The sequence below is a fragment of the Podarcis bocagei genome (genome assembly GCF_964188305.1).
Source record: "Podarcis bocagei genome assembly, chromosome: 11".
Lineage (NCBI taxonomy): Eukaryota > Metazoa > Chordata > Lepidosauria > Squamata > Lacertidae > Podarcis > Podarcis bocagei.
The window spans coordinates 6,990,459-7,005,759 of NC_138136.1; the positions used below are offsets into that span (position 1 = coordinate 6,990,459).

The following is a 15,301-nucleotide window of genomic DNA, read 5'->3' on the forward strand; positions in this document are numbered from 1 at the left end:
TGATTTAATAAAATCAGATCCCCCCCCCCCACACACACACACCAAGAGTCTTACACTTCTTAATTTACTTCAGTTAGCCTTGGAAAAACTCACTCCCCCCAAACCCCCCCTTTCATTCAAGTATTACTTTTATTAGATATTTTCATTAGAAAATGCAGGTTTCACACCCTGGCATGGAACACAGACCTGAATGAGAAACTAAAGGAGGAAGTCTGGAACAAGAGTTGGGTGGTGAATGCCAAAAGGCTGATCTGCATGAAGAATTGCCAGAGCGAGCTGCTAAACCACTGGTATACAACACCTGTCAGACTGCACATAATCAAAAAGACATTAAGTCTCCTTTGTTGGAAAGTGAGTAGGCAGATTGGATCACTCTACCATCTGGGATGGGAATTCCCTACAGTCCAGATTTTCTGGAGCAAATTTATTAACTACTGTGAGGACATCCGCCATCGCCAGATGAAATGTGATCTCAACAAGGCTTATTCTCCTGGACCACAGATACTAGTGGTGCTTTCAAATTCCTTAAGAACCTCTATTTCAAATTTGGTGATGGCAGCTAAGCTGTGCATTCTCCAAACAAAACAAAACTTTTCTTCACACACAGCCATAAGACGATAGTTTAAATTAAGTATACAAAATGAGAGAGGAAAGGGAAAGAAGACTGAATTGCATTCCCACAATGCAGAAAGCTACATGACTTTGAATTACAGTATATGCATGGCTGTGTGCATTTTGCAGCTCTGGACCACTTCATAAACACAGAAGTTGGTACTGACGTGGAATTTAACTTTCTGAAAATCACAGCTTTTATTTAAAAACAAACAAGACGATGTTCTTGAAAGTGTGTTGGACGGGGCTCATGAAATCTCAGAACCCTTTCCCCGAGATTCAGCAGCAGCAGCAGATTAAGTTGTGCAGAACAAGCAAATATGGTCACATTTTCTTAATCTGGGTAATGAATATTAACCACAAAATTGAGCTTTGAGGGTACTGTTGCGATTTTTTTTAGTGCAGAATCTACACAGCCCTGTTGTTATTTCTAAAGTGGATTCCTCACCATATCCGTCCAAAAAATATGGCAACATTAAACACCAAGCACTGAAAGCTTTACATTTAGTTTGGTGTTGTTTGATATTAAACTATACGCTATGAATTTGCCCTCCTTCACAGTCAATGTCAGGAGCACGTCTTGGCTGGCCTTAGTGGTGGGACAAAGGGCAGGTACTCTTCAAAAGAGCAGTGAGACTCAAAGGCACTCCCAGGCTGCCACTTTTTGGGGGTAAGATTGAGTCACAAATTCAGGTTGATTGGGAGGACTTGCACAACAAACAGCTTCCCCAAAAGGTCAGAATTTTGTGATAAGAAAAGTGATGGGGGGTGCAGTGGAAACACTTGCTTTGATTTAACAAGGTCTTGCCTTCCTACAAACAAATCAGACTGAATGTTCACTAAATCATCAACCTTGTCTAATCTCCCTGCAAAGAAATCAGGATGAATGCTCAATAAACAAGTCTTCTGGAAGCGACCTAAGTATGTTGGTCCAAATCTAAATTAAAAGCCCCAGTAAAATGGGAAATCTAAAAAATTTGGGAGTGGAATGACTGTAAGCTGAAAACAAATTCCTGGGCTGAGCACACAGAATATCATAGCACAGAATCATGGCCAGAGGTATTCTGTTTCTTAATTCTAAGTGTACGCCTGTACCCATACCTGGTGCACCAGCTGGGGGGGATGAAGCATTCCCCTCCCCAAGTTCTTAAGGAGAGGACTGAGAACCCTTCAGTTTTGAGTGGTGATGTCAGCACTTCTCATAATGTCACGTGACATCACCCCCCCCCCCTCAATAGCGCCTTTGGCACACACACCAATTACTGCCGTGCACCTGGTTCTAGTTGGCAGAGTTTGGGCTACCATTTAAAAAATAATAATGAAAAAGATCCTACAAGTTTGAAGACTGCCCACACTAGATTAAGGTCTTTATATTACAGGCACTGAAATATATGTATTATCCATGGGTTTGGCAAACTTACCATCCAGGTATAGGGCAGTATATAAATTCAATTAAGAAGAATAAGAAGTCTTTGATTTGTTTTTCTATAATTCCTGTATTTGCAGACATGGACTATCTATCTGCCAACCTGACTGGAAAAAATCCTCCACTGCTTTAAGCTATGTCTGTCTACAATTGCTCTTTAAATCTTCACTGAAATCCTTTTAGCTTTGCGTTTGGTCAGGCAGGTCAACCATCTTTTACAAAGAGTCTGCGTGTTACAGACTGTGGCCGTTATGATTTCAGGTTATTTTCCATTCTACTTGTCTCCTTTTTCCGCTGTGCCATTGCAGTTTTACTCAACGATGCTGCAAAGCAGCTGAGTCCCAAGGGGGTTTAAGAAATAAATCAAACGCCAGGGCAACTATGTCATCAGAAAGATTGCTTATGTCTTGCCATGGGTCTTGACCCTTTCCACTGCCACTTGCCTGGTTCACCTAATTGCTAATCATCAAGTCCCATGTATGAAAAAACAGCATATTGAATGTTGACCTTTGGTCAAGAAATCTAGCCCTAAGCCATGCAATAGCCTATATGATAAGGCTACTGCCTTTTAACCAGCTGGTTAGAATCTGTAATAGCCTGATTCATTTGAGACATTCCTCAGCCCACTCAATGATTCCACAAAGGGAGTCCTCATCACCCGTGTTAGGCACTACGTTCCTTTTTGAGTGCCTAAGATCCAATTCTCAAAGAACATTAACATTCCAGTGCTAGTGCTACTTTCACAGGAACACTAAAAAAATTACACTGGGGAAAGAGGGCAAACTACTGCTGCTGCTTTTCAAAAAAAGAATAAACTAAAGACATCCCACATAACCAATAATGTCCTTTCTGGTGTGTTTAATAGCCTGCTACTTTGATTTAATATTAGAAACATAGAATTGTAGAATTGGAAGAGACCACAAGAGTCATCTAGTCCAACAGAGGAATATTTTGTTCAACCTAGGACTTGAACCCATGACTCTCTGAGATCCAGAGTCTCATGCTATACCTCCTTATGCTGCTGTAACACTTTCTGTAATGTTGGAGAGGGATTGTTTTGAATAAGTGTTTGTCTGGAACTTCACATGCACTACAAATAAGAGTCATTGCAGATGTTTGCTTTGAAAGATTATTGGTATAAAATGCTAAACGACAGCATAAGGGTGCTTTGTTTTTTGTTTTTTTTAAAATATTTTTTATTGCTTTTTTCCAAATACAGATATAAAGTCAGATATACAACAAGATAGCGAAAGAAGAAAGAAGAAAATAAGAGTAAACGAAATCCAACTTTCCAGTACATTTTTTCATAACCAATTGGACTTCCCCACGTCTTCCTCACCCTGCTTTCTTTACAATAAAAATGTCAGCAAATTAATACCTTGTTTCATGTGTTATTTGTGTTTTCAGATAAATCTCTTTTGGTTTCAAAATACTTATTATCCAATTTACTTTTGCCCTGAGATAAATACAATGTTATTTTAAACTTTAATCCTTTCATAGTTATATCTTAATTTCCAATATACCAAATCTTGTTGCTGGAGCTGTATTTTCTAAATCATGCAGTTTCTTAACATTCATATAACTTATAATGTTTTTGTAAGTAGTCCTTAAATTTTTTCCAGTCCTCCTCCATCGTCTCTTCTCCCAAATCTCGGATTCTGCCAGTCATTTCAGCCAGTTCCATATAGTCCATCAGCTGCGTCTGCCATTCTTCCAGTGTGGGCAATTCTTGTGTCTTCCAGTGCTTTGCGATGAGTATTCTTGCTGCTGTTGTTGCGTACATAAAAAACGTTCTATCCTTCTTTAACACTTTCTGGCCGACAATGCATTGTCAGCATAAGGGTGCTTTGGAAGTTAGTCGTTTGTGGTGCTTCTGGCTGGAACGGGTAAATCAAAATCTTAAAAGGGAAGTATACTCTGAAGCACCTATTGGCTGCTGTCCCTAAGCTATTGCAGAGGCTTTGAAGGGCACCTGAAAGCAGACTGGGTAATTCAGAATATTTTGAACCAAAGAGCACCATGTACTATAATATCAGGTTTCACAGCTCTCCTGCTTCTCCTCTTTTTAAAATGACTTTGTGACTGTGAAAGTAACAGTTTTCTATATTTAACAACACACACATCTAACTAAGCAAGATGTGCATAGGGATAATATAAGTCTGCACTGGATGGAAGCCAGTCACTTCATGCTCACTTCCCAGCATATGCCTCCCTTTGCAGCTCCCAGAGCACCAAATCCCATATTCTCTATGTGCATCAACATGAATTTGCCCACAGTCTAGTAATATGCAATGCCAAACAAGCACAGCTGAAAAGCTGGTTTCAAATCCTATATTTAGAGACTGTTTTACTTTATTTTTCTAATAATGCTTCATTTGATGGCATTATGGAGGACATTAATGCTCACTTTCTCATGTAAGCTTTGAGGTCACCACTATAACATTCCATTATGAAATAATTGTTGATATACATACAATGTCTCAGAGACTGTTCCTCCTATTGCTTGGCATTCCACTAAACCTGAGGCAAGTTCCATACTCATTTACCCTCTTGGCAGCCTGTCAGTGAACACATGCCAGCGCATGATGCTTCACGGCACTATCTGCAGAGAATTTAGTCCACATGGAACAGAACCAGCTGGAGCTACAAGAACATGAACCTCCTAAAGTACATGCCTTTTCTTCTAGCATAAAATGTCAGGAAGTGTCCTCAAATGACTCCACTAAGGTCATTAGATTTATACAGGGAGCGTAAAGAGTGGATGTTTACACAAGCCTCCGTGGCTGTTTTATCAATAGCAGCACACAAAAATTTGCAAGAGATAGGAGAATTCCCCCAAAAGAGAATCCAAACTCTGAATTGCTGGTAATGGGCTGCAACATGACTATAAATAACATAAGTCAGAAAAAATTATTTATATAACTTACAATGTGTAAAACACACATAACCACACGTGCATTTTTATTTCATTTACTTGTCCCAGGAACATTTAACAGAAACATGCTGAATGCTTTCCATTCATGTAGAAAAAAACATAAAAGTTGATGTGAAACCTCTTAAAAACCAGCGGCCATGACAGTCTGTACGGACCCTGCTTTTAAAACTTCTGCAGAAGAAGGACTATTTCCCCAAGACTGGAGAAGAATGAGATCCCCGAGCTTTCCCTTACACCGGCAAATCTGAATTCCAACTGTCCTGACTGAACGAAACAAAACTGACTGAAACCCAAGTAAAACTGACTAAAGTTGTATGAAAGTTGCACTTCTACTCCATTAGATGCAGCACAAACTTTGCAACGTTGCTGTTGCTATAGTTTGTGGTAGTAATGATAGTAGAAATTCAAAATATTTTATGTACTTTTTATTAAAATAATACCAAGGCGGTGTTCAACAAAACAGTTTGGTACAAACCACTGGAAACCAATAAAATATACAATATTTATTTATTACATAAAGTTTATATACTGCTTGATTATAGAAAACCTCAACGTGGCTTACAAAAAGAATAAAACAACAAGATTATTAGTAACAACAATTAAAACGTTCAAAGAATTAAAAACTAGCAATAAACTAAAAACCCATCAGCATTCTAAATATCTGGGTAGGCTGGTTAAAACAAAAATAGTTTTAGCAGGCACTGAAAAGAATAAAGTGAAGCCACCTGCCAGATGCCAATAAGCAGGGAGTTCCGAAGTGTAGTTTCTGACACATTAAAAGATCGATTTCTTACGACTGCAGAACAGGTATTACGTGGCACCTGTAACAGTGCCAGTTTCACAGAGCAAAAGGGTGTAAGGCAATCTTGCAGACAGATGGGTCCCAAGTTTTTAAGGGCTTTACGTACCAATACTAAACCTTTGAACCTGACCCAGTACAAAGCAGCAACCAGTGCAGATCTCAGAGCGCAAGTGTTACATGCTAATAAGATCTCGCTCCTTTCCGCAATTGTGCTGCAGTATTCTGCACTAACTGCAGCTTCCGGATCAAGTGCAAGGGAACCTCCGCATAGAGCACATTACACTAATTCAGTCTTAAGGTAACCAGTGCATGAACTACTGTGGCCAAGCCTTCCTGGTCTAGCAATGGGTGCAGTTGTTGTACCAACTGTAGTTCGGAAGAGGCACTTCTAGCCACTGAGGGTACCTGAGACTCCAGGGACAAAGCTGGATCCAGAATCACCTGGAACTGCAAACCTGCTCCTTCAAGCGGAGTGCAGCTGCATTCAGGGTAGGCAGTTGACCAAGTTCCCAAACACAGGAACTGCTGACCCACAGTGCCTTCAACTGGTGAGGATTCAAGTTCAGCTTCTTTTTCCTCATCCATCCCACCACCATTGCCACAGCCTCACCTGATTTGGATGTTATGGAGAAGTAGAGCTGAGTGTCATCAGCCTACTGGTAGCACCTTGCCCCATAACTCCTCCTGAAGCAATCTAATAAAAACAATTTTTACCCTCAGAGTAACCAGTAAGCATTCAACTGGTATCAGAGGCCAAGCAAAGCTGCATCCCATTAGCCTTGTTGGCCCAACACCAGAAGCAGGTCCTAAAATCCTGTCCCAGGGTGGAGAAGTGCTCTGGCAAAGGAGAATGAAGTTTCATGGCTATGTCTCCCTGGCCATTGCTGCTGTACCAAGTACCCAGGCTGGGTCATCCACTCCACCATGTTATGAGCATGGTCCAGATTCTACCCCATATTTATAGATATCATGGTGCAGAGTGACAACAAATATGAATAGGAGTATATGCTTTGACTCCCGCCTCTCAACTAGGCGTAGTGTACAGATGGAAGCCCACTTGCTGCTGTATATCATATGCATATGATTCCTGACTGGCCATAGCAAAGTATTGATCGCATACCTCAACCATGGTGTCCAGCAGTCAAGACGATTTCTGCCTGCAGTGTGTAATTAATCCACTGGCAGTCTAAGCAATTGGGGACTGGTTTGTGTGAGGAAGGGATACTGCAGGTCCATATACCTGATTGGGGCCAAAGCAGAGCAGAGATTGATGAATGTGGGTGTGTACTTTGGCCAGCCAGTGTAGACTCTGGACTACAGGTCAATATATCCTCACCCACTTCTCCATCATCCAGTAAGTGAATAGGGACCATTGGCTGGGTGAGGACTGCAGGGCCTGCTCCCTTCCAGGGCCTTCTCCAACTGGCCCAGGGGGCGTGGCCCAGGCCCTTATTTGGAACAAACTTTTGGGGAAGCTGGGAAGTGTTCTGCAATTGCTTCCCTGTTCCAATGTGTTTTAAAATGTCCTCAAGCAGTCGGTGGCAATTTAAATTTGTATTTCTTTTTTTCCTTTTTTCTCTTGCTGGGGGTGGGTGGGTGTAATGAATATTTGGTTGGGGATTAATTTTAGTGTAATTGTTCTGTTTTTGTTTTCTGTTGTTTTATTGGTTCTGTATAGTTTGTGTTTTGTTTTTAAGGGGCGGGATCAGGGCTGCCTGGGAGTGAGGCCCCAGCCAACACGATGGCTGGGACAAGTTCCACAGGGGGGGAAGCACTGGGACATCCGATCTCGGTGATCATGGGCAGGAGGCGGAGTTACGCTAAGACCAGACCATGTCATTACCGAGGAGGCAGGTTTAGTCGTTGTTTGAAGACTATCCCTGCCTCCGGGTCTGGCCTTGACCAGGTGGATACTGGAATCAACAGGGGAAACCCACATAACCTGAAGGTGTTGCTGTGTAATGCCAGGTCAATAGTGAATAAAACCACTGCCATCCACGACCTGATTGTGGATGGAGGATTTGACCTGGCTTGTGTGACAGAGACCTGGTTGAATGAGACAGATGGGCCCGTCCTTGCTGCCGCTTGCCCACCAGGTTTCTCTTACGCACAGCAACCCAGGTCATGTGGGTGGGGAGGGGGGGTTGCAGTGATTTTTAGGAAGTCATTAGTCTGCACCAGGCGTCCTACTGGGAAGACCCAGTTTTCTGAGTGCATGTTCTGGAAGTTGGGCAATAGGGGCAGTACAGGATTCCTTTTGGTGTACCGACCTCCCCGCTACACCAAGGATTCCCTGTCCGAGCTGCTTCAGGTCGTGGCGGATGCTCTCCTGGAGACACCTAGTTTGGTTGTCCTAGGGGATTTTAACATCCACGCCGACACGACCTTACAAGGGGCCGCTCGGGACTTCGTGGAAAGCATGGCCTCCATGGGGCTGTCCCTGAATAAGTCTGGCCCAACTCATAGCCGCGGACATGCCTTAGACCTGGTATTCACCTCAAGCGACGTGGGTGATCTGACACTAAGTAAAAATGAAACCAAAGAAGTGCCATGGTCAGATCACTTCCTGGTGCAACTGGACTTCTCCGCGACCCTTCCCCTCTGCAGGGAGGTGGGACCAATTCGGATGGTCCGCCCCCGCCACTTAATGGATCCAAATGGTTTCCAGAGAGTGGTAGGGGATGCTTTATCCCGTGTTGATGGCCTTTCAGCTGATTCCCTGGTGGCCCGCTGGAATGCGGAGTTAACCAGGGCTATCGACTGTCTGGCTCCGAAGCGCCCTCTCCGATTGCATGGAGCCCGGACAGCCCCGTGGTTTTCTTCGGAGCTGAGGGCGATGAAACAATCGCTGAGACGGCTAGAGCGTCGGTGGCAGAAAACTCACTCCGAATCTGACCGGACACAGGTTAGAGCTCAACATCGAGCCTACCAAGTGGCGATAGCGACGGCAAAGAAGACTTTCTTCGCCGCCTCTATTGCATCTGCAGAAAATAGTAGCAGGAGACTCTTTCAGGTGGTCCGCAATTTAACGGAACCACCTTTACCATCGGGGCCTTGTAAAGACCCCAAGATCTCCTGCAACGATTTTGCAAAGTTTTTTGCAGATAAAATCACTCATATTCGGAAGGAGCTAGACACCACCGTGGGAGCAGGGCTGGGGCGGGAGAGTGCTAGAGCCCTGTCTGGTCAAGTTGCATGGAATCAATTTCAATCCGTTACCCCTGAGGATGTGGACAGGCTGCTTGGACGAGTGAAACCAACCACCTGTCTCCTTGATCCTTGCCCATCCTGGCTTATAAAAGCTAGCCGGGAAGGGCTGGGCGATGGGCTCTGCGGGGTGGTGAATGCTTCCCTCTGTGAGGGAACATTCCCAGATCCGCTGAAAGAGGCGGTCATTAAACCGCTTCTTAAAAAACCATCTTTAGACCCGGCCAGTATGGCCAACTATCGCCCAGTCTCAAATCTTCCATTCTTGGGCAAGGTGATTGAGCGTGTGGTTGCTGAACAACTCCAGGCACGCCTGGAGGATGCGGACCATTTGGATCCCTTCCAATCAGGGTTCAGGCCTCATCATGGGACTGAAACTGCCTTGGTCGCACTGGTTGATGATCTCCGGCGAGCTAGGGACAAAGGTGAGAGTTGTTTCCTAGTTCTGCTGGATCTCTCAGCGGCCTTTGATACAATCGACCATAACATCCTTCTGGACCGTCTAGAGGGGCTGGGAGCTGGGGGCACTGTTATACAGTGGTTTCGCTCCTTTCTCCTGGGCCGTGTTCAGAAAGTGGTGGTGGCGGATGAGTGTTCAGACCCTTGGGCCCTCACTTGTGGGGTGCCTCAGGGTTCCGTCCTCTCCCCCATGCTTTTTAACATCTATATGAAGCCGCTGGGAGAGATCATCAGGGGGTTTGGACTGGGTGTCCATCAATATGCAGATGATACCCAGCTCTACCTTTCTTTCAAATCAGAACCAGTGAAGGCGGTGAAGGTCCTGTGTGAGTGCCTGGAGGCGGTTGGAGGATGGATGGCGGCTAATGGATTGAAGTTGAATCCTGACAAGACAAAAGTACTGTTTTTGGGGGACAGGGGGCGGGCTGGTGTGGAGGACTCCCTGGTCCTGAATGGGGTAACTGTGCCCCTGAAGGACCAGGTGCGTAGCCTGGGAGTCATTTTGGACTCACAGCTGTCCATGGAGGCGCAGGTCAATTCTGTATCCAGGGCAGCTGTCTACCAACTCCACCTGGTACGCAGGCTGAGACCCTACCTGCCCGCTGACTGTCTGGCCAGAGTGGTGCATGCTCTAGTTATCTCCCGCTTGGACTACTGCAATGCGCTCTACGTGGGGCTTCCTTTGAAGGTGACTCGGAAACTACAACTAATCCAGAATGCGGCAGCTAGACTGGTGACTGGGGGCGGCCGCCGAGACCACATAACACCGGTCTTGAAAGACCTACATTGGCTCCCAGTACGTTTCCGAGCACAATTCAAAGTGTTGGTGTTGACCTTTAAAGCCCTAAACGGCTTCGGCCCAGTATACCTGAAGGAGCGTCTCCACCCCCATTGTTCTGCCCGGACACTGAGGTCCAGCGCCGAGGGCCTTCTGGCGGTTCCCTCATTGCGAGAAGCGAAGCTACAGGGAACCAGGCAGAGGGCCTTTTCGGTGGTGGCGCCCGCCCTGTGGAATGCCCTCCCATCGGATGTCAAGGTGATGGACAACTACCTGACATTCAGAAAACATCTTAAGGCGGCCCTGTTCAGGGAAGCTTTTAATGTATGATATTTTAGTGTTTTTTGGTTTCTGTGGAAGCCGCCCAGAGTGGCTGGGGAAACCCAGCCAGATGGGCGGGGTACAAATAATAAATTATTATTATTATTATTATTATTCTTGGCCTCCTATACTTGATCATCCAACTGTGATGAGGAAACCTAGGAATGGTCCATTCCCTGCAGTTAAGCCCATCTTTATGTACAAAGGACAGGATCAAACCCTATGTTTTGGCATCAGCTTCTTGGGTCAGTACAGTGGTACCTCTGGTTAAGAACTTAATTCGTTCCGGAGGTCCGTTCTTAACCTGAAACCGTTCTTAACCTGAGGTACCACTTTAGCTAATGGGGCCTCCCATTGCCACCACGCCTCTGCCACACGATTTCTGTTCTCATCCTGAAGCAAAGTTCTTAACCCGAGGTACTATTTCTGGGCTAGCGGAGTCTGTAACCTGAAGCGTCTGTAACCTGAAGCATCTGTAACCCGAGGTACCACTGTACAGCAATTGATAGCCCCCTCCCTATCAGTGTACTCAGCTTATCTGTAACTTATCTGCTATAAGTAAATTTGCTGTCATAACTGCAAATTCTTTCTTTTCTGCCCTATGAAAAAAATGCTATCAAACATAGACATTTACATATACTCACAAAAACAAAAGTTAGTGATTTAAGTTATATTGCCTCACCTACTTAATATCTCCAAGCCTTTGCAAGTAACAAAGAAACAACTATCTCTTTCAAAATATTCTTCCACTGAAGCAGAAATACTTATTCAAATTGCTTCAAGTATCCACTTGTGCTAAACCATCTTGAACATTATCAGATATGTACTCTATTTTTTAAATGACCAATATATCAACAACTCCACCACTTCATGTTACAGTTCCTTGGCAATCTATCAAATCAACATTTCTGTAGTACACATATATCAAATGAATGTTTTCCTACTACAGGTAAATAAATTCCTCTACACCACACACACTCAGTCAACCATTTCTATATAGTGCATAGTGGTTCACTAATCTTTTCCCCCCTTGGGGAACTAGATAGTAGCTTTCATATTCAATAGATTTCAGCCATTCCTGTATTTCATGAAGCCTGCTACTAAATCTCCAGTTAAAAGCCACTGGGGTGTGTTAACAGCACAACATACTGGAACAAAATTCCTGGCAGTTAGAAATAAAGAGAGAGGAAGAGGTTAATAGATTCTTAATTGTATTGTCCATCTCCACTTGTCAGAGAGGCATTGAAAAATGCAGTCTGCAAACCACTCTCAGCAGAGGTTATGTTCCCCATACATTCCTTCTAGAATAGAACTGAAATCTTTCATCAGTTAGGCTAGTAGATTAATCAACTGAATGTTTTGTTGATTAATAAGTGATAATTAGTTTTAATTTGCTGGGATATTTATTTTTCCATGCTATTTTGGTTTTCATGTAAGAGCTCAAGAAAATGAGAAAACTAAAAATGGCCCTTGCACAGCGAGTGCTGGCTTTCCTTATGTTTATTAATTAATAAGCTATATTGTACTCCTTTCAATATCTCAAAAAGGAATAATATTCAAAATTTATTTCCATGTGATCAATTCATTAATTGATTTAACCTGTCAGGAATCAACTATACATTCTCTATCTGGTTGCCAGACAGCCCTGATCATTCTTTTTGCTTAAGCCCCACAAACAGCATAAATATTTTTCTATTACCGAACACAGCTAGAGCTGCTGCCAGGGGGTTCCCTAGCTCCTAATTCAGTTGCTGGGTTGTGTATTGGTCCAAGATTTATTTATTTTTAACCACACAGGAAAAAGGGAAAGCTGCTGCACATACTGTTAACCATCCCAATATACAGATGCAAAATGTAAATATAAGTAAGCATCTAAAGGCTGAGGATTACTGTGCTGCAATATACCTAGTGACACCATACATAGATACCAAGAGCCTTGTTTTTCTGAAACCTCCTGTGCAACAGGACCAGCCACCCAGCACCCGTTGAATTCTATGTCCCTAGAAATACCATACACTATTCTGGAGCATATAAGGAAAGTATAACAGCAAGAGTTCATCTCTATCCATAACAGCCTGTTTTCAATGAGCAAAAATTGTCGGCACACTATTTCATCACCAGAATACTTTAGTCTTCTCTTGTGGTGCTTGCGCTTTATTTATGTCTTTCTTTCAAAGGACTACATGACCACTCCTGTACAGTACTTGAACAGCGGTGCTCAACTCTTAAAAAATAAAAAGTGCTGACCGCCCTGACTCAGAATCATCAGTACCACCCAGACAGACCAAGAGTCAAATTCAACATGCACAAGTTTCCTATAGTAGTAGAAAACACAACACAACTAATAAATGGTGGGGGAAAGTTGCTTCTCCCGTCATCTGCATTGTCATGGGCTTCACCCAACCAGAGCTGTGCCATCCATGCCATCCAAAGATAACCCCAACCCACAATGGCCCCTCTGAGTGGGAAAAGGGATCACACACCCCTCCCCTTCCCCAAAAGCAACAATATCACGCAGCTTTTGCTATTGCAGAGCTACAGCCCCTGCAAAAGCAGAAAGGCTTTCTCGAGGAAGCACGTCTGGATGTCACGCAAGGAATGCGCAGCAGCTACGGAATCGCTGCGCTGCAAACCAGTAGCCTGGGAAGGCCCTTCCTTGGTTAACTTCCCAGGTTTTTAGCACCAATTTTCCATTTCTAAGCGCGGCTCTCCCGCCCACCCACCTGGTGGTACCCAGCCCTTCGCCTGCGAGGAAGTTCTCCCTGCGCTGCTGCGCTCGGGGGAATGGTGCGCGCCAGAGGGAGAGTTTGCGCGACGGCGGGAGGGCAAGGGGGTGGCACGAAGCCAGCAGGGATGCCGGGGGGGGCGTCCGCCAGCCAGCCCCCTTTTTTGCAAGGGGCGCAAGGGGTGGGTGGTGCCCGCCCCAGAGCCCCTTCCTCGCAGCCCAGCCGGGTAGAAGCACCTGGATGTGGCAGGAGATCTCGGAGTCGTCCAGCAGCCGGATGGTGCACTTCATCTCCTGGCTCAAAGACCTGATGCTCGAGCTCCGGAACCGGATCATTTTCATGGTCCTCCTGCCGCCTCGCCTCACGCACTCGCAGGGCGCGAACATGCACCGCAGTCCGGAGCGGGGGGGCCCGGCCACCAGCCCTGCTGCCTCGGCCCCTCCTGGCCGGGAGGGGAGATGGACGACGGGGAGGAGGAGGAGGAGGGGACCCTCCCGGGAGCCAAGGAAGGAGGGACCGAGCGCCTCCCTCCCTCCCTCGCCAGGCGGCGGGCGCCTCAAGCCCGAGGAGGCGGCGGCGGTTCCCGCTGCTGTTGCTGGGTGAACATCATGCTGAGGAAGGAGCGGGGCGGGAGGAGCGGGGACGAAGGGGAGGCGGCGGAGGAGAAGGAGGCGGCGGCTGCTGTCCTCCCTTTGCCCCCCCGCCTTGCCCACGGCAGCGCCTGTCCCGGCCTAAAGGGGGCCGCGCGCAGCGCTGGCGCCGGAGGCGAAGGAAGAGCGCCCGTGGCGCCGCGCTCACAGCGGCCGGCTGCGGTGGGGACGGCTCGGCTCACTGCGCTGCCGCCGCTGCGTCAGGCTTCGCTCTTCCCTCTCGCGCCTCCCTCCCCGCCCGCCCGGCCGCCTCTCTCTCTCTCTCTCGCCGCTGCCCCTCCCTCGGGCGCCTGCCCTCCCCTTCGCGCGCCTTCGCCCCTCGCTCCTTCTTCCCCTTCTCGCCCTCGTAGAATCATAGAATCCTAGAGTTGGAAGAGACCACAAGGGCCATCGAGTCCAACCCCCTGCCAAGCAGGAAACACCATCAGAGCACGCCTGACATATGGTTGTCAAGCCTCTGCTTAAAGACCTCCAAAGTAGGAGACTCCACCACACTCCTTGGCAGCAAATTCCACTGTCGAACAGCTCTTACTGTCAGGAAGTTCTTCCTAATGTTTAGGTGGAATCTTCTTTCTTGTAGTTTGGATCCATTGCTCCGTGTCCGCTTCTCTGGAGCAGCAGAAAACAACCTTTCTCCCTCCTCTATGTGACATCCTTTTATATATTTGAACATGGCTATCATATCACCCCTTAACCTCCTCTTCTCCAGGCTAAACATGCCCAGCTCCCTTAGCCGTTCCTCATAAGGCATCGTTTCCAGGCCTTTGACCATTTTGGTTGCCCTCCTCTGGACACGTTCCAGTTTGTCAGTGTCCTTCTTGAATTGTGGTGCCCAGAACTGGACACAGTACTCCAGGTGAGGTCTGACCAGAGCAGAATACAGTGGCACTATCGTATTCCCTTCCTTTTGCGCCGCCGCTCTCCTTCAGCCTCCTCCTGGTTCTCCCTCGCTTCCCGGCCCTTTCCCTTCCTCCTTTCCTGCTCCTCTTCGCGTCCTTTCCATTTCTTCCACCCCAGCCTCAGATTTATTTCCTTCAGCCTTCACCACTCATACTTTACCCCCTTCCTTGCGCCATTTCCCATTTTCCTCCCTCAACTTTTCTTTTCTTTCCTCCCCTCATTCCTTCGTTTGTTTTCCCCACTTTCCCTCCGTCGCATATTATTCGCTTCCTCGCCTTATATTGTCTTCAGCCCCTTCATTCCCTTTTCCCTTCCCCTTGGCGCCCAGGCAGAGACCCAGAGGGGACCCAGTCGCTTGGGGGACACTTCCCTTGGCTACTGCGTTTGGAAAGCAATAAGGAAGCTTTCTTTGGCGAAAACGGGGGGGGGGGGTGGTGACCATCAATGGGGCTTGTGCATTTCATAGAATTGTAGAGTTGGTTCAG

The 15,301-nt window shown here is 46.2% G+C and overlaps 1 protein-coding gene across 2 annotated transcripts in view; it reads right to left on the reverse strand.

Moving 5' to 3' along the window:
- Positions 1-14,205, reverse strand: part of FRMD3 (FERM domain containing 3) — a 130,019-nt gene extending 115,814 nt beyond the window's left edge. Inside the window, exon 1 of one of the 2 annotated variants that reach the window (XM_081213704.1) lies at positions 13,503-14,205. In XM_081213704.1, the coding sequence (XP_081069830.1) occupies positions 13,503-13,652 (150 nt within the window). In that variant the 5' untranslated portion in view covers positions 13,653-14,205. The remainder of the gene's footprint in view (positions 1-13,502) is intronic. The other variant, XM_081213703.1, reaches the window with a different exon arrangement.
- Positions 14,206-15,301: the final 1,096 nt, after the last annotated feature.